The sequence below is a fragment of the Dama dama genome, chromosome 7 (assembly GCF_033118175.1).
Source record: "Dama dama isolate Ldn47 chromosome 7, ASM3311817v1, whole genome shotgun sequence".
Taxonomy (NCBI): Eukaryota; Metazoa; Chordata; class Mammalia; order Artiodactyla; family Cervidae; genus Dama; species Dama dama.
Genome location: NC_083687.1, coordinates 6,012,660 through 6,030,468, shown reverse-complemented (window position 1 = coordinate 6,030,468; position 17,809 = coordinate 6,012,660). Strand labels below are relative to the sequence as shown.

The following is a 17,809-nucleotide window of genomic DNA, read 5'->3' as shown; positions in this document are numbered from 1 at the left end:
TTCAATCTGGATGCTTATATTCCTGAATTCTGGGAAAATTTATTTTATTACTTTTTATACAAATCCTATGTAATGTTCTCCCACCCTTCCTTCATTTTATCTCTTTCTGGAATTCCAGTTATCATGGAAGTCCAGTTACCATGGACTGAATCTTGTTGTCTTTAATCTTTTCTCTGCAGTTTTGTGTGTGTGTCTCCCAACCTTCTTTCTTTTTTCCATTTCTGGGACATTTCCTTGCCTATATAACTTCCAGACATCTATTGACTATTTAATTTCAACTTTCAAAATTCTAATTTCTGAGACCTGTTTCTTGTTCTCTTGTTTCTTTTTCAATAAAATGCTGTGTTTATTTCTGGATGCCCTCTAGAAAAAAAATTTTTTAATATTATTTTCTGGGTAGTACCTGTTTCAGTGAGTGTGTTAGTCACTCACTCATGTCCGACTCTTTGCAACCCCATGGGCTGTATGTAGCTCACCAGGCTCCTCTGTCCATGGAATTCTCCAGGCAAGAATATTGGAGTGGGTAGCCATTCCCTTCTCCAGGGGATCTTCCTGACCCAGGAGTCAAACCTGGGTCTCCTGCATTGCAGGCAGATTCTTTACCATCTGAGCTACCAGGGAAGCCCCATTTTCAGCCAAGATCCTCCCACCCCCCTTTTTTTTTTTGCTATCTTAGATTTACCTTTCCTCTCAAGGGTCTTAGTATTTGACCCTTGGATGTTTTTACATATCTAAATGTTGAGTCCCTTGGTAGAAAGCTATCTGTGTGGGGGATTTATCCTGATTATCCTCAGTCTGAGACTGAGTCCTTTGGTTGATACTGACTTGTTCTCCAGAAGACCTGTGGTTCTTCCAGTGATAATACTTTGCATACATGACAGGAAGTGACAGTGTTCCCCAAACAAGACATTCAGTGAATTCTCTTTATAGCTCTTCCTCATGGTGTCCTGGGCCCCAGATGTCTCCTTTTCACTTACTGCCGAGAACATCTTGTGAGTAGAGATGTGGAGATGTGTAGGAGAATGGATTTAGGGCCCCTTTATGCAGTCTCTTTGTTGTGTGAAACCTTATCTCCATCATCTGTTACAGTCTGGTGTTAGTTCTGAGTCCCTCCTGGGTTTTCTGGGGCAAGCTGGTTTGCTTCCTCTATCCTGTGAAATCAGTTACCACTCTATTTAATTTCTCACAAAGGTTTTCAAATGGCTCGTGGAGATGATACCAGATAGTACATCATTAGTTTATATGGATCAAATGAAGTTATGTGTGTAAGATGCATAACACAGTACCTGGCATGGAGCAGTCATTATATATTCCCAACACAATGATGGCTAAGGTCTCCTCTGTTGCTGTCTTTATGGACTTATTTTTCAAATATTCATTTCAGAAAAAAAGTGGGAGAGAAATGAAATTAATTCATGCTTCTGCCATTTTAATGTCCTAATTACTAGAGATTATAATACCTGATAATTACAACTAAAAATTCTTTTTTAACAGTGTTTTGACAATCCTCATAAGTTTATTAGCCCAGAGAAGTTTTATAATTGGTCTTGCCTAATCCCTCTTCCCTTTAAATACGTTTAAAATTTTGATTTGAATTGTCACTGTTGTTTCGTCACTGAGTTGTGTCCTACTCTTTGTGACCCCATGGACTGTTGCACACCAGGTTCCTCTGTATGTACTCCACTATCTCCTGGAGTTTGTTCAAATTCATGTCCATTGAGTCAGTGATGCTATCTAACCATTTTATCCTCTGCCGCTCCCTTCCCCTTTGACTTAAGTCTTTCCTAGCATAAGGGTCTTTTCCAGTGAGTCAGCACTTTGCATCAGGTGGCCAAAGTACTGGAGCTTCAGCATCAGTCCTTCCAATGAATATACAGGGTTGAATTCCTTTAGGATTGGCTGGTTTGACCTCCTTGCTGTCCAAGGGACCCTCAAGAGTCTTCTCCAGTACCACAATTTGAAAGCCATCAATTCTTTAGTGCTTTGCCTTTTTTATGGTCCAGCTCTCACATCCATAAATGACTACTGGAAAAACCATAGATTTGGCTATACAGACCTTAGTTGGCAAAGTGATGTCTCTGCTTTTTAATATGCTGTTAGGTTTGTCCTAGCTTTCCTTCCAAGGAGCAAGCATCTTTTAATTTCAGGGCTGTAGTCACTGTCTGTAGAAATTTTGGAGCCCAAGAAAATAAAATGTCAGTGCTTCCACTTTTCCCCCTTCTACATGCCATGAAGTGATGGGACCAGATGCCATGATATTAGTTTTTAAATGCTGAGTTTTAAGCTAGCTTTTTTCCCTCTCCTCTTTCACCCTTATCAAGAGGTTCTTTAGTTCCTCTTCACCTTCTGCCATTAGAGTACTATGATTGGCCTATCTGAGGTTGTTGATATTTCTCAAAGCATTCTTGATTCCAGCTTGTGATTCATCCATCCTGGCATTTCCTGTGATGTACTCTGCATAGAAGTTAAATAAACAGGATGACAATATACAGCCTTGTCATACTCCTTTCCCAATTTTGAACCAGTTCATTGATCCATGTTCAGTTCTAACTATTGCTTCTTGACCAGCATACAAGTTTCTCAGGAGACAGGGAAGGTGGTCTGGTATTCCCATCTCTTTAAGAATTTTCTACAGTTGGTTGTTATCCACAGAGTCAGAGACTTTATTGTAGTCAAGGAAGCAGGTGCTTTTTCTGGAATTCGCTTGCTTTCTCTATGATCCAATGAATGTTGGGAATTTGATCTCTGTTTCCTCTGTCTCTTTGAAACCCACCTTGTACATCTGAAAGTTCTTGGTTCACGTACTGCTGAAGCCTAGCTTGAAGGATTTTGAGCAGTAGCTTGCTAGCATGTGAAATGAGCACAATTGTACAATTGTTTTAATATTCTTTGGTATTACCCTTCTTTGGGATTAGAATGAAAACTGACCTTTTCCAGTCCTGTGGCCACTGTTGGACTTTATAAATTTGCTGAGATATTTATCATCTTTTAGAATTTGTAATAACTCAGCTGGAATTCCATCACCTGCACTAGCTTTGTTCATAGTGATGCTTCCTAAGGCCCACTTGACTTCACACTCCAGGATGTCTGGCTCTTGGTGAGACACCACACCATTGTGGTTATCTGGGTTGTTAAGACCTTTTTTGTACAGTTCTTCTGTGTTCTTGCCACCTCTTCTTATTCTTTTCTACTTCTGTTAGGTCCTTGCCAGTTCTGTCCTTTATCATGCCCATCCTTGCATGAAATGTTCCCTTGATAGCTCCAATTTTCTTGAAGAGATCTCTAGTCCTACCCATACTATTGTTTTCCTCTTTTTTTTTTTTTTGCATTGTGCATTTAAGAAGGCCGCCTTATCTCTCCTTGCTATTCTCTGGAACTCTGCATTCAGTTGGGTGTATCTTTCCCTTTCTCCCTTGCCTTTCACTTTTCTTCTTTCCTTGGCTATTTGTAAAGCCTCCCGAGACAACCACTTTGCCTTCTTGCATTTCTTTTTCTGTGAGATGGTTTTGGTCACTGCCTCCTGTACAATGTTATGAACCTCTGTCCATCCTTCTTCAGGCACTTTGTCTACCAGATCTGATCCTTTGAGTCTATTCATCACTTCTACTGTATGGTGGCTCAGATGGTAAAGAATTTGCCTGCAATGCAGGAGACCTGGGTTCGATCCTGGGTCAAGAAGAGCCTCTGGAGAAGGGAATTGCAACCCACTCCAATATTCTTGCCTGGAGAATTCCATGGATAGGGGAGCCTGGTGAACTACGGTCCATGTGGATGCAAAGAGTTGGACATGACTGAGCAACTAACACAACACAACTGTATAATTATAAGGTATTTGATTTAGGTCATACCTGCATGGCCTAGTGATTTTCCTTACTTTATGCAGCTGAAGCCTGAATTCTGCAGCAAGGAGTTCATGATCTGAGCCACAGTCAGCTCCCAGTCTTGTTTTTACTGACTGTATAGAGCTTCTCCATCTTTGGCTGCAAAGAACATAATCAATCTGATTTCAGTATTGACTATCTGGTGATGTTCATGTGTAAAGTCATCTCTTGTGTTGTTGGAAAAGGGTGTTTGCTGTGACCAGTGTTTTCTCTTGACAAAACTTAGTTAGCCTTTACCCTGCTTTATTCTGTACTCCCAAGGCCAAATTTGCCTGTTACTCCAGCAATCTCTTGACTTCCTACTTTTTCATTCCAATACCCTATGATGAAAAGGACATAGTTTTTGGTGTTAGTTCTAGAAGGTGTAATAGCTCTTCACAGACTTGGTCACACAAGCATTGTACATGTGCTATAAGCAACACACTTAAAACAAGTAGTGATACATGTCATGAATAGTTATTTCCTGTGACAACGTCACTAGAGAATTTTCTTTTCATCCTGAACATTGGAGTTAAAAGTATGGTTAGAAGATAAATAATAACTTTCCTTTTTTTTTCATTTATTTTTATTAGTTGGAGGCTAATTACTTTAGAATATTATAGTGGTTTTTGTCATACATTGACCTGAATTAGCCATGGATTTACATGTATTCCCCATCCCCCTCCCCCCTCCCTCTCTACCCGATCCCTCTGAGTCTTCCCAGTGCACCAGGCCCGAGCACTTGTCTCATGCATCCAGCCTGGGCTGGTGATCTGTTTCACTCTAGATAATATACATGTTTCGATGCTGTTCTCTTGAAACATCCCACCCTCGCCTTCTCCCACAGAGTCCAAAATAAGTTTCCATTTTTATGGAAAGACAAACATTTGGTAAACAGTGTACTTGAATAGTTGTAGCATTCTTACAGGCATGCCTCCCTGGTGGCGCAGGTGATAAAGAATCATCCTGAAATGGGGGAGACCCAGGTTTAGTCCCTGGGTCAGGAAAGTCCCCTGGAGAAGGGAATGGCTACCCACTCCAGCATTCCTGCATGAAGAATTCCATGGACAGAGGGGCCTAGCGGGCTACAGTTCATGGGTTCACAAAGAGTCAGACACTACTGAGTGAATATTTGCATTTTCAGTTTCTTACAGGCCTGGTCCAGATATTGATAGCTTATGGTGAACAGTGTTGGATTTGTGATCTCCGAAGATTTCACTTTGGGACCAGGGACCAGGCTTGATTACTCAAGAGCTTCTGTGTAGCAGAGATTTATTAAAGTATGAAAAAGGGACAGAGAAAGCTTCTGACACAGACATCAGAAGGGGGATGGAGAGTGCCCCCCTCGCTAGTCATTAGCAAGGGAATGATATACTTTTTCATTAGTTATTACAATAAATCAAAAGAATGCCTCAAGTTTGTGAAAATTTTACCAGACCCACTCCCACAATTTACACTTTAGGATAACAGGATTAGAACTTAAAAATAGAAAGAAACTATAAGACCCATGTTTCTGACAAAACGTGGTCCACTGGAGAAGGGAATGGCAAACCACTTCAGTATTCTTGCCTTGAGAACCCACTGAACAGTATGAAAAGGGGGAAAGCTAGCACAATGAAGATGAATTCCCCAGGTTGGTAGGTGCCCAATATGCTACTGGAGATCAGTGGAGAAATAACTCCAGAAAGAATGAAGAGGCGGAGCCAAAGCAAAAACAATACCCAGTTGTGGATGTGACGAGTGAGGGAAGTAAAGTCTGATACTATAAAGAGCAATATTGCATAGGAACCAGAAATGTTAGGTCCATGAATCAAGGCAAATTGGAAGTGGTCAAACAGGAGATAGTGTGAGTGAACATCGACATTTTAAGAATCAGCAAACTAAAATGGACTTGAATGGGTGAATTTATCTCAAATGACCATTATATCTACTACTGTGGGCAAGATCCCTTAGAAGAAATGGAGTAGCCACATAGTCAACAAAAGAGTCTGAAATGCAGTACTTGCGTGCAATCTCAAAAATGACAGAATGATCTCTGTTCGTTTCCAAGGCAAACCATTCAATATCACGGTAATCCAAGTCTAGGCCCCAACCAGTTAATGCTGACGAAGTTGAGGTTGAACGGTTCTATGAAGACCTACAAGACCTTCTAGAACTAACACCCAAAAAGATGTCCTTTTCATTATAGGGTACTGGAATGCAAAAGTAGGAAATCAAGAAGTACCTGAAGTAACAGGCAAATTTGGCCTTGGTGTACAGAATGAAGCAGGGCAAAGGCTAACAGTTTTGCCAAGAGAATGCACTGGGCATAACAAATACCCTCTTCCAACAACACAAGAGAAGACTCTACACGTGGACATCACCAGATGGTCAATATTTAAATCAGATTGATTATATTCTTTGTAGCCAAAGATGGAGAAACTCTATACAGTCAGCTAAAACAAGACTGGCAACTGACTGTGGCTCAGATTATGAGCTCCTTATTACAAAATTAACTTAAATTGAAGAAAGTAGGGGAAACCACTAGACCATTCAGATATGACCTAGATCAAACCCCTTATGACTGTACAGTGGAAGTGACAAATAGATTCAAGGGATTAGATCTGATAGAGTGCCTGAAGAACTATGGACAGAGGTTCATGACATTGTACAGGAGGCAATGATCAAGACCATCCCCAAGAAAAAGAAATGCAAAAAGGCAAAATGATGGTCTGAGGAGGCCTTACAAATAACTGAGAAAAGAAGAGAAGGGAAAGGAGAAAAGGAAATACATACGCATTTGGATGCAGAGTTCTAAAGAATAGCAAGGAGAGATAAGAACGCCTTCCTCAGTTATCAGTGGAAAGAAATAGAGTAAAGTAATAGAATGGGAAAAACTAGAGATCTCTTCAAGAAAATTAGAGATACCAAGGGAACATTTCATGCAAAGATGGGCACAATAAAGGACAGAAATGGTATGGACCTAACAGAAGCAGAAGATACTAAGAAGAGGTGGCAAGAATACACAGAAGAACCATGCAAAGAAGATCTTCATGACCCAGATAATCGCGATGCTGTGATCACTCACCTAGAGCCAGACATCCTGGAATGAGAAGTCAACTGGGCCTTAGGAAGCATCACTGTGAACAAATCTAGTGGAGGTGATGGAATTCCAGTTGAGCTATTTCAAATCCTGAAAGATGATGCTGTGAAAGTGCTGCACTCAATATGCCAGCAAATTTGGAAAACTCAGCAGTGGCCACAGGACTGGAAAAGGTCAGTTTTCATTCCAATCCCAAAGAAAGGCAAATCCAAAGAATGTTCAAACTACTGCACAACTGTACTCATCTCACAAGCTAACAAAGTAATGCTGAGAATTCTCCAAGCCAGGCTTGTGAGAACCAGGTATTCAAGTATGTGAACCATGAACTTCCAGGTGTTCAAGCTGGATTTAGAAAAGGCAGAAGAACCAGAGATCAAGTTGCCAACATCTGCTGGATCATTGAAAAAGCAAGAGTTTCAGAAAGACATCTATTTCTGCTTTATTGACTATGCCAAAGGCTTTGACTGTGTGGATCACAACAAACTGTGGAAAATTCTGAAAGAGATGGGAATACCAGACCACCTGACCTCGAGAAATCTGTATGCAGGTCAAGAAGCAACAGTTAGAACTGGACATGGAACAACAGACTGGTTCCAAAGAGGGAACGGAGTACATCAAGGCTGTATATTGTCACCCTGCTTATTTAACTTATATGCAGAGTACATTATTTGAAATGCTGGGCTGGATGAAGCACAAGCTGGAATCAAGATCGCCAGGAGAAATATCAATAACCTCAGATATGCAGATGACACCACCCTTGTGGCAAAAAGTGAAGAACTAAAGAGCCTCTTGATGAAAGTGAAAGAGGAGAGTGAAAAAGTTGGCTTAAAACTCAACATTCAGAAAACTAAGATCATGACATCTGGTCCCTTCACTTTATGGCACACAGATGGGGAAACAATGGAAATAGTGACAGACTTTATGTTTTTGGGCTCCAAAATCACTGCATATGGTGACTGCAGCCCTGAAATTAAAAGATGCTTGCTCCTTCGAAGAAAAGTTATGATCAACCTAGAGAGCATATTAAAAAGCAGAGATATTACTTTGCCAACAAAGGTCTGTCTAGTCAAAGCTATGGTTTTTCCAGTAGTCATGTATGGATGTGAGAGTTGGACTATAAAGAAAGCTGAGCTCAGAGGAATTGATGCTTTTGAACTGTGGTGTTGGAGAAGACTCTTGGGAGTCCCTTGGACAGCAAGGAGATCCAACCAGTCCATCCTAAAGGAAATCAGTCCTGAATATTCATTGGAAGGACTGATGCTGAAATTGAAACTCCAATACTTTGGCCACCTGATGCAAAGAACTGACTCATGTGAAAGGACCCTGATGCTGGGAAAGATTGAAGGCAGGAAGAAAAGGGGACAACAGGATGAGATGGTTGGATGGCAGCACCGATTCAACGGACATGGGTTTGAGTAAACTCCAGGAGTTGGTGATGGACTGGGAGGCCTGGCGTGCTGCAGTCCATGGGGTCACAAAGAGTCAGACATGACTGATTGACTGAAGTGAACTGAACTAAACCAGATCCACTTGGATAATATACATTCTAAGACATCAGGATTAGTCAGAAGGTTTTTCAGGAAGGAGAAACTGTCCTTAAGCAGGATACATTGCTATATAATCCCTAATACAGAGTTTAAACTGAGTTGTTTGTTGTGTAGTCATCAGTGTCCGGCTTAAAGAAAAAAAACCATTTCATGTGACTAAGACTAAGGAATGTAGAGAGAAAAAAATTTTCCTCCTCCTTGAGAATTCCAAACCCCTATCTTCTCCTCGAGAACCCCAGACCCCTCTCTCCTTGGGGACCCCCAGACTTCTTATCAACCTGCCTAGGAATCGACTCTCTCAGTATATGACTGTTGTATTCCATTGTTGTCTAGACAGTCCAGTGCAGAGGACCTTCTTGAATGGGAAATGTGAATTCAAGAATCAGTTCCCTTCAGTTTTGTTACACATGTGGTAGTTAAGAGTACCTGATATGGGTTCTTTTATCTAGTTTAGAGACAGTCCTTTAAATGTTGTCTTTATCAGTGTGTATAATTTCTTAGTTGTAGGTCACAGGGCATCTGATCTTTATCCAAATATAGATTATTATGATGACATTTAGAAAAGCTTAGAATATTATGCTGCTAATTCAAGTAAACTTTATGATAATTTAACAGAGCACCAAGGAACTGCTTGGACATAGATAATAAATGCTAAGCCTCAGTAAGTAGAAAACTTTAATATCCACGAAGGTATACTATTGAGACATAATTTCCCTCTCTAAATCATTCTCCTTTCTATTGAAGTGAAGTCGGTCAGTTGCGTCCGACTGTTTGTGACCCGTGGACTGTAGCATGCCAGGCTTCTCTGTTCATGGAATCTTCCAGGCAAGAATACTGAAGTGGGTTGTCATTTCCTTCTCCTTTCTGTTAAATCCAGCCAAATTAATGCTGAGTTGTTGGAAATAAGTCTGGTTTCAGTAAACATGGCCTGATTATTCATATAATTGCTCACATAGGCTTTTTAAAGTTGGCTGTTGCCCTGGAGCTTTTCATTCAGAATTTCAGAGTAAACTTTTAAAAGGCCTCTCAAAGCCAATAAAGCCATGCCCATGGCTTGCCTTCAGATTTTGCCTGTGATATCTTTTTTAGATATCCAGAATATCTAGACTCTTGCATATGTCAAGAGATAATCCATTTCATTAGGTTCATAAGTTTGCTCAGAACTCAAGAGTCTCCAATTTCTGGAGGAACCAGATAGATAGAAGTGGAAAATATTTTAATTTTACCCAAAGGTGTTACATTACCAAATTGTTGTAATCATAAGTAGCTTATAAGAAAAGGGCTTTTCTATATCTGAAAAACAAAAATTAGAAACCAGGAGTATGTCAGACAAGTCATAAAAATTATAATCATACTTGAAAGTGAAAGTGAAGTCACTCAGTCGTATCCAACTCTTTGTGACCCCGTGGACTGTAGCCTACCAGGCTCCTCCGTCCATGGGATTCTCCAGGCAAGAATACTGGAGTGGGTTGCCATTTCCTTCTCCACTGTCCATTTAATCCCATATAATTAATTTTTGTTCCATTTGAGTCCAGTTTTTTTCCTATTAGTGTTGCCAACCTTGTCTCATGATTGAGGATGATAGTGACAGTAATAATTTCAAGAGGTTTGTGAAGTTTTTGTTAAGGTTTGTATGATTTGTCCAGTGAAGTGGTTGTGTTGATCACTGGATTGTAGAAACTATATTCCGGGTGGGAAACATATTTTCTAACCTTTTCCTTTTCATTGTGAAGGCATCAGCCCAGTAGCCAGGGAAGTCTTTAATTCATCAAATAGAAACTGAGGTTTATTCAGTTCAGTTCAGTTGCTCAGTCGTGTCCAACTCTTTGCAACCCCATGAACCACAGCATGCCAGGCCTCCCTGTCCATCACCAACTCCCAGAGTCCACACAAACCCATGTCCATTGAGTCGGTGATGCCATCCAACCATCTCATCCTCTGTCGTCCCCTTCTCCTGCCCTCAATTTTTCCCAGCATCAGGGTCTTTCCCAGTGAGTCAGCTCTTCGCATGAGGTGGCCAAAGTATTGGTTTCAGCTTCACCATCAGTCCTCCCAATGAACACCCAGGACTGATCTCCTTTAGGATGGACTGGTTGGATCTCCTTGCAGTCTAAGGGACTTTCACGAATCTTCTCCAACACCACAGTTCAAAAGCATCAATTCTTCAGCGCTCAGCTTTCTTTATAGTCTAACTCTCAGATCTGTACATGACCACTGGAAAAACCATAGCCTTGACTAGATGGACCTTTGTTGACAAAGTAATGTCTCTGCTTTTTAATATGCTGTCTAGGTTGGTTATAACTTTCCTTCCGAGGAGTCTTTTAATTTCAGGGCTGCAGTCACCATCTGCAGTGATTTTGGAGCCCAGAAAAATAAAGTCAGCCACTGTTTCCACTGTTTCCCCATCTATTTATCATGAAGTGAAGGGACCAGATGCCATGATCTTCATTTTCTGAATGTTGAGCTTTAAGCCAACCTTTTCACTCTCCTCTATTAGGGAGCCAGGAAAAGCTAAGCCACCATCTTGGATTTCTCAGAGCCTTGAATTTTTAATTTGTAGCTATTGTCTATTCACTTAAAATTCATTAATTTAGAAGTAGACTGTTGTAATATTCTAAGAACATCAGGATAGCAAAAGTCTGACCATCAAGGTTTAATTTTTTATAGAAGCAGAATGAACTTTATTTATATGTGCCATAATATTCATAGATCATTGTGAAATAGTACTCATCTACTTTATCAAAGTAACAAAATATTTTTTTAAAATATAGATTATTTAAAGGCAAAGAAATTTACATAATCTGTTATCAAAAGTTGCATTCCAAGAAAATTTTGTATTCTTAACAGAGAAAACCAAATTCCAATCTGGTACCAGCTTACTGTTAATAATAAAATTTGTTTATCTAGTTAATTTTAATTTAATCTTAGAAAGTCCTTTCTTTAAATCTTGAAGAGGTATTATTTTTCTAAGGCTTCATAGTGAAACAATAGCTATTGATAATGACAAAAAAGCTCAAGAAGACATACATAAAATCTGACTATAATGCAATTGACAAAAGTAACTTGGTTACTGCTGTGACATTTAACACTTGAAGATAGTAACTAGAATTATAACATTTTACCAGGGCATACCAGATCTTTATAAATTCTATACAATTTCTAGATTATCTGTATTGGCAACATTTACCATACAGTATAACCTGAGAAGATTGATTACTTATTTGACAGTACTTCCCATGTACCTTCCTATCACTTCTTCAGGGGATCTTTCTGACTCAGGAATTGAACCGGGGTCTCCTGCATTGCAGGTGTATTCTTTACCAACTGAGCTATCAGGGAAGCCTTTTAACATATGAAATGAACCTAATTAGTTTAATATCTATCTTTGGGAGTCCTCGGGCCTTCCCAGGTGGTGCTAGTGGTAAAGAATCTGCCTGCCAGTTCTGCCAATGCAGGAGACGCAAGAGACACGAGATCAATCCTTGGGTAAAAGATCTCCTGGAGTAGTAAGTGGCAACCCACTGTAATATTCTTGCTGGGAAAATTCCATGGATAGAGGAACTTGGTGGGCTACAGTTCATGGGGCCGCAAAGGGTCAGACACGACTGAGCACATTGGGATGCCACTGAAGCATCCCAAAGTTAGCTAGAGGTCAAAAGAACTTTATTAGAATTTGGTCTTAGGATATTTCATCAAAAAATATCAGAGTTTAGAACGTTCAGTGAGACAGGATCACAGGTCACTGTAAAACTGTAGTTACTCATTCAGCCAAAGTAACAGTGAAAGATTAAAAAAAAAAAAAAATATAGAAGAGATCACTTAAGAGGTAAAGAAACTTACAGTCTGTTATCAAAGGTCGTTCAATATCTCAAGAAAACTTGTATCATACACAAAATACTTTTCTTGGGGTCAACTTTCCACAAAACTTTTTATCACTCTCTGTATCTCTTATTTTATTTGTCCATTCACAAACAGCCACCTGTAAGTCAGATTTATTTCCTTTTCCCTTAAAATGTAATTCTGTTCCTCATACCTTCTTTTGCAGCCATCTCCTGCTTACATGGGCTTCCCTGATGGCTCAATTGGTAAAGAATCCACCTGCAACGCAGGAAACCTGGGTTCAATTCCTGGGTCAGGACGATCCCCTGGAAAAGGGAAAGGCTACCCACTCCAGTATTCTGGCCTGGAGAATTCCATGGACTGTGTAGTCCATGGAGTCTCAAAGAGTTGAACATGACTGAGCGACTTTCACTTCACTTCCTGTTTCCTTTACATACTGAAATGTTTCCCTTATTATTTTGGTAGCTTTAATTATGTGTTTTCATTTTTAACACTTAAAAAAATCCCTTACTCTCTAGTGAGAAACAAGAAGAAAACAATTGTGAACTGTTTGTCATATTGGCATTCTCTGATTAGCAAACTTAAGAACATATTCTGTAAAACCTCTAAAACATGTATTTTCCAAAAGCATAATTTCTTTTCTCAAAGTGGCACAAGACATGTTTAATAAATGCAAACATCCTTAGTTTCTCTCTTTCAAGAAGACACAAGTAGGTAAATTTATATTTGTTTCATTTGTAAGCACTTACTTTTCTTTAAGCCAATTAAGTAGAGCTCATTTACACATTAACCCCAGCAATATTATCCAAAGACAAAGAAACATAAGAGATACATATATACAAATAGAGATCTCATTTCATTTTTTTATGTTTTGCATATCAGGCATTGCAATTAAATGTATTAGTTTATGAATAACAGAATAGTCAAGTTTACATGTTTGATTTAAAATCTTTTTCTCCCCCTTACTTTTTTTCCCCTTGGCTTGAAAGTTCTACTAAGTATCCCAAGGTTGAAGTCCCAGGAAAATTGGGCTGTGTTTATACTTCAAGGACGTGATAAGAGTTAACTTCAGGTTTTCTTGTGAGAATATTTTTATTCTCTGAGTCAGTGTTCTGAAAAAAAATATTTTATCAATCTAGTTTTCTCTAACTGCACATGCAAAAAGAACAAGTTTTGGAATTTCAAAAGTTTCATCTGGAGCCTAAAGAATATTGTGACCACATGATGTTGAATTATTTTTTCCCCTTATTTATAAGTTTATAATTATTGGTTGACCAGTCTGCAAAAATTTCCTAGGGTCAGATGAAAGTCAAGAAGCACTTCCCATGTTGAGTCAAATTATTAATATATACTCACTGGCAAAACCAAAGGAAACCAAATCCTTGCCAGCCAAACAGAAGCCACAAAGCAAAAAAAAAAAAAAAAGCGAAACACTCAAATAGCCCAAGGCTCAAATTGGCTTCCAAGTACCCCTAAGCCTGTGGCCTTGGTACAAGTGGCGCCTTACAAACAGGATGAAGAAAATCATCCAAAGGGAACATAAGGTTCACCAAACAGACAAGATCAAGTGGCCTCAGTGTATGCCAGAGAACTTACCAAAGTGCTGGCAGAGGTGTCATGACATCCAAAATGCTACTTTTCTCCTTCCTCAGAGTATTTTCTCAGCAGGAAGTCAGGATTGTTGTGGCCAGGAGAGGGGGATGTCCTCAAGGCAAAGGTGGCTTTGGCAGCTGCTAGGGAAGCCTCTCTCATATCTTCCATCCCTGCCCCATACACCAGCTACCAAAACAGCAGTCTGGATGTGATTGGGACATGGCCCTGTGGTGGGGGAATGCCTGGCCATTTGGCCTCCAGAGGAGTCTCCCAACCACCCTCTGTCCCCGGCCCAGGAGGCTGGCTTGGAGAAAAACTCAGCCCAATCAAGCCTAGGAGCCCCACAGGGCCACCTGCCCACCAGTCAATCCCAGCCGAGTCCCCAGAATTCTGTTGCCAGAACTCAGCCTCTGTTCACTGATGCCAAAGAAAAACATAGAGACAGTTTTGGGTGCAATAAAAAAGGGGAACTTTTATTGCTTTTCCAGGCAAAAGGGGCCACAGTGAGCTGAGGCCCTCAAGACTGTGTTGAACCACCCTCCCCCTACCGGACCCAGGGAGAGGTAGTGAGGAGTTTCATTGTTTAAGGAGAAGGAAGTGATCAGCTCAAGGACAGTTCTTGGATTGGTAGGCACCAAGGTGAAGTTTCAAGCATCTCCAATTTTGTTTCAACCAGTTTAAGATCTATGTTCTTGTGGTCAGCAATTTTTACCAGGGGTGGGGGTGGGGGGTGGGGGGAGGTCTGCTTCCTGTAAAAACAATTTAGGAATATGTATCAGGTCTTTATATCCTTCAGGGAACTGGGAGTTCGGTAATTCTGCTATGTGGCAGAATTATAGTCTAAATTGTTACCAGTTCCTCAGCCCAACAGCTCTTCTTTGTTTCTACATCTTCACATTTCCCAATCACTAACTCTTGAGTCAGCATTTTGCTTCAAAAGACAAGGACACAGGGGTTTGTACAGTTTCAAAGGTAGGGGTCAGTCTAGAGGTCAGGCTGGGGGCGGGGTGGCTTAGGTGGTTTGCCCACCCAGGTGGTGCTGTGTGCAGGGGACATGTACAGTACCCTGCTTTTGCTCTGGGCTCTTCAGAAGTAACAGTTGAATTTCTCGGTCTCTTTTGTTCAGAATTTGCCCTACCTGTGCTTGCATGCAGTTATTTTTAGTCCCATTTAGTTCCTCTGTATTCTGTTGCTGGAAGGGAAGCATGTCCAGCTGCAAGCACTGCAGCACTGCAACAAAGGCTCCCAGCCTGTCCCATTCTTATGTTGGTGAAAGTGAAACTGTTCCTGGCTCGGTTCCTCCTGTCAGACTCTTTGTGACCTCAAGGACTTAGCCAGCTAGGCTCTTCTATCCATGGAATTCTCCAAACAAGAATACTAGAGTGGGTAGCTGTTCCCTTCTCCTGGGGATCTTCAGAACACAGGGATGGAACCCAGGTATCCTGCATTGCAGGCAGGTTCTTTAACTTCTGAGCCAAGTACATGCCGAAGTTTAATCATTCCATTCCCAGTCATTAGACATTTAGATGTTTTCTGATTTCTATTACAAATTTGTGATAAATAAATTTTGCATGACAGTTTTCCTACAGATTAAATTATGTCCTCAGGATAAATCCTTGCAACGAAAAGGATTGAAGAGTTATGCTCATACTTGGGCTCTTGTTTTCCAAATTTTACCCATTAACTCCTACCTACAAACAGTTAAAGTAAATTTTCCACTGAATTCTCCAAAGCACGTTAGAAGAATTCTAAATATAAATTTTGCGTAGACATTTAAAAATTTTAGAAATACTTACTTCGCATACAACTTTTCAGAAACACAAGCAGGTCTCTCATTTTCAATTTGCCTCGACAAATTCTCAAACTTATGAAGTATAAAAGCAACTGAAGTCATAAAGTCATGGCGGAAATGCGGGAAGTACAGATTTAAGTGATAATTACTGCCAGTAATAGGTAATCAGATGTTGGGCATGCATGCAGATGGCAACAAAGGCGTCTAAGTTTTAAAAGAATTTTCCGACTTAAATTCTTTTCAAAACCTTCGAGTGGGTCTCTTTGCTAAGTCAGTAAGTGAAGAAAATGAGAACACATATCTGAACATAAGTGGACTATTTTACAGGTTTTTTGAATGCGAACACTGGAAAACAGTCAACTATTCTATTTCACTAACATACTACCTGAGAACATCTTTATAATTCAATATAGCATCACTGGTCTAGGGCCCAAAATACGGTTGGCCGGACCTCGGCTCCCAGACGTACGGGGTCGGGGTTCTCCAGCCTTGCCAGTTTTCTTCAGGTCAACCCGAGACTTCCTCCTCAGGTGCGTCATGTAATACAGGCTCTGAGTGGCGGCTGACATGGAGAACAGGTGAGCAGGGTAAGGCTGCCTCAGATTTCTATTCTGATCTTAGTCTTCAGCTAAACAACCAGATTTCCGAACCGTCGAAGAAAAAAGCAGTGATAAATTACGGCTGCATTAACACTCAGCCTTGACGATTAAGGCCTATCAGTGAGCTTCGCTCCCCCAACCACACAGAACCCACGCCTAGGCCCTCCCCTCCATCCTCGTCCCCTCCCTTCCCTGTGAAACAGGACGCAGCCAGTCCTCCGCCCGGCGAGCGGCAGTGACATCAGCCTCAAGCGCAGGAGGGGTCTTTTCCCCTCCAAGATTTAGGGTCCTTTCCCCGCGCTGTTCCACTGCCTCTTCGGGGTGGTTTCGGTGTGGGCGGAACTACAGTTCCCAGTAGCCCTTGCGACGAGGGAGTTGGCCCGAACTACAGTTCCCAGCGGTCCTTGCGCCGGGGGCGGGAAGCCAGGGCGGCGCGAGGGAGGCTGGGTGCCGCGGGCCTAGCGGGCTGCTCTTCCCGGGAAGCGGCGTGCATCCCTTTACGCTCGCGGCGTCGGCGGCTCGGCGGCATAGTCGGCGACTCAACGGTCACGCGGGGGCGGGTCACGGCGGCGTGGGGCTGACGGCCGGCCGGGCGGGGGAGGCGGGCGCGGCGACCGCAGCGCGAGTGCCGGCAGGCGGGCGGTCGCGGAGATGGGAGACCCAGGGTCTGAGGTGAGTGGCGGGCTGGGCCGGGCGTGCTGCGGACTCAGAGGGTGCGGACTTGGCCTGGGGGCCGATGACCCGGGGTCCGGAGCCTGGGGGCCAGGGGGCGTGGGCTCGGGGCAACAATGGCCGTCCGGCCCGGCCCCGGGGCGGTGGCTGGGCCCGGGCGCGGCGCGGGTTCCGAGGCCCGTCGCCCCCGCGGGCAGGCTTCCTTCTTCGGGAGAAGGGGCCGGCGGGGGCCTGCGGTCCCCAGCGCCGGCGCTGTTCTCCGGCGGGTCGCGGGGGCGGGGGCTCCGGGCGGTCTCCTCGAGAGCTCTGCCTTTTCATTGCCTTTGGAAAACTCGCCTCCTGCGAGCCGTGGCTGTCTGGATAACCGTGTTTTGGCTTGTTTTATAGATACTAGAATGTGTCCCTCCAGCTGGGCCTGAGGCGTCCGAGTCAACCGTGGAGGAAAACGAAGATGACATCCAGTTTGTGAGTGTAAGTAGCAGCGGTATTTGGGTTTTTCCGAGTCAGGGTTTGTGCGTGACGAGCCGCGATGTGATTACCCCTCGCCTGTTCACTGATCATCCAGCAAACGTGTGGACGTCTCATACCGACTGGAGACTGTGGAGCAGGGCCCAGGAGTGGGTGTCAGACCGGACACCGTGGAGCAGGGCACAGGAGTAGAGCGTTTGCCCACAGAGAGGTCTCGGCCGCCCCCGCAGCCATCGCAGAGACTGTGGCCTGCGGTCTGTTGGAGCCTGGATCACACCTTGCCCTCTCCTTTGCACGTGGACCCGCTGGTATGCGCAGGGTTCTCCTAAGACTGTGTTTGAATTGAGACCAGAGTA

The 17,809-nt window shown here is 42.4% G+C and overlaps 1 protein-coding gene across 6 annotated transcripts in view; it reads left to right on the top strand.

The window, feature by feature from the left end:
- Positions 1-17,809, top strand: part of ZNF451 (zinc finger protein 451) — a 126,776-nt gene that overhangs the window by 13,235 nt on the left and 95,732 nt on the right. For 4 of the 6 annotated variants that reach the window (XM_061146334.1, XM_061146333.1, XM_061146332.1 and 1 more), the window contains exon 2: positions 17,373-17,456. In XM_061146334.1, coding sequence (XP_061002317.1) covers positions 17,373-17,456 — 84 coding nt within the window. Of the gene's footprint in view, positions 1-16,902; positions 16,986-17,372; positions 17,457-17,809 lie in introns of those variants that run through there. The other 2 variants (XM_061146331.1, XM_061146336.1) reach the window with 1 other exon arrangement.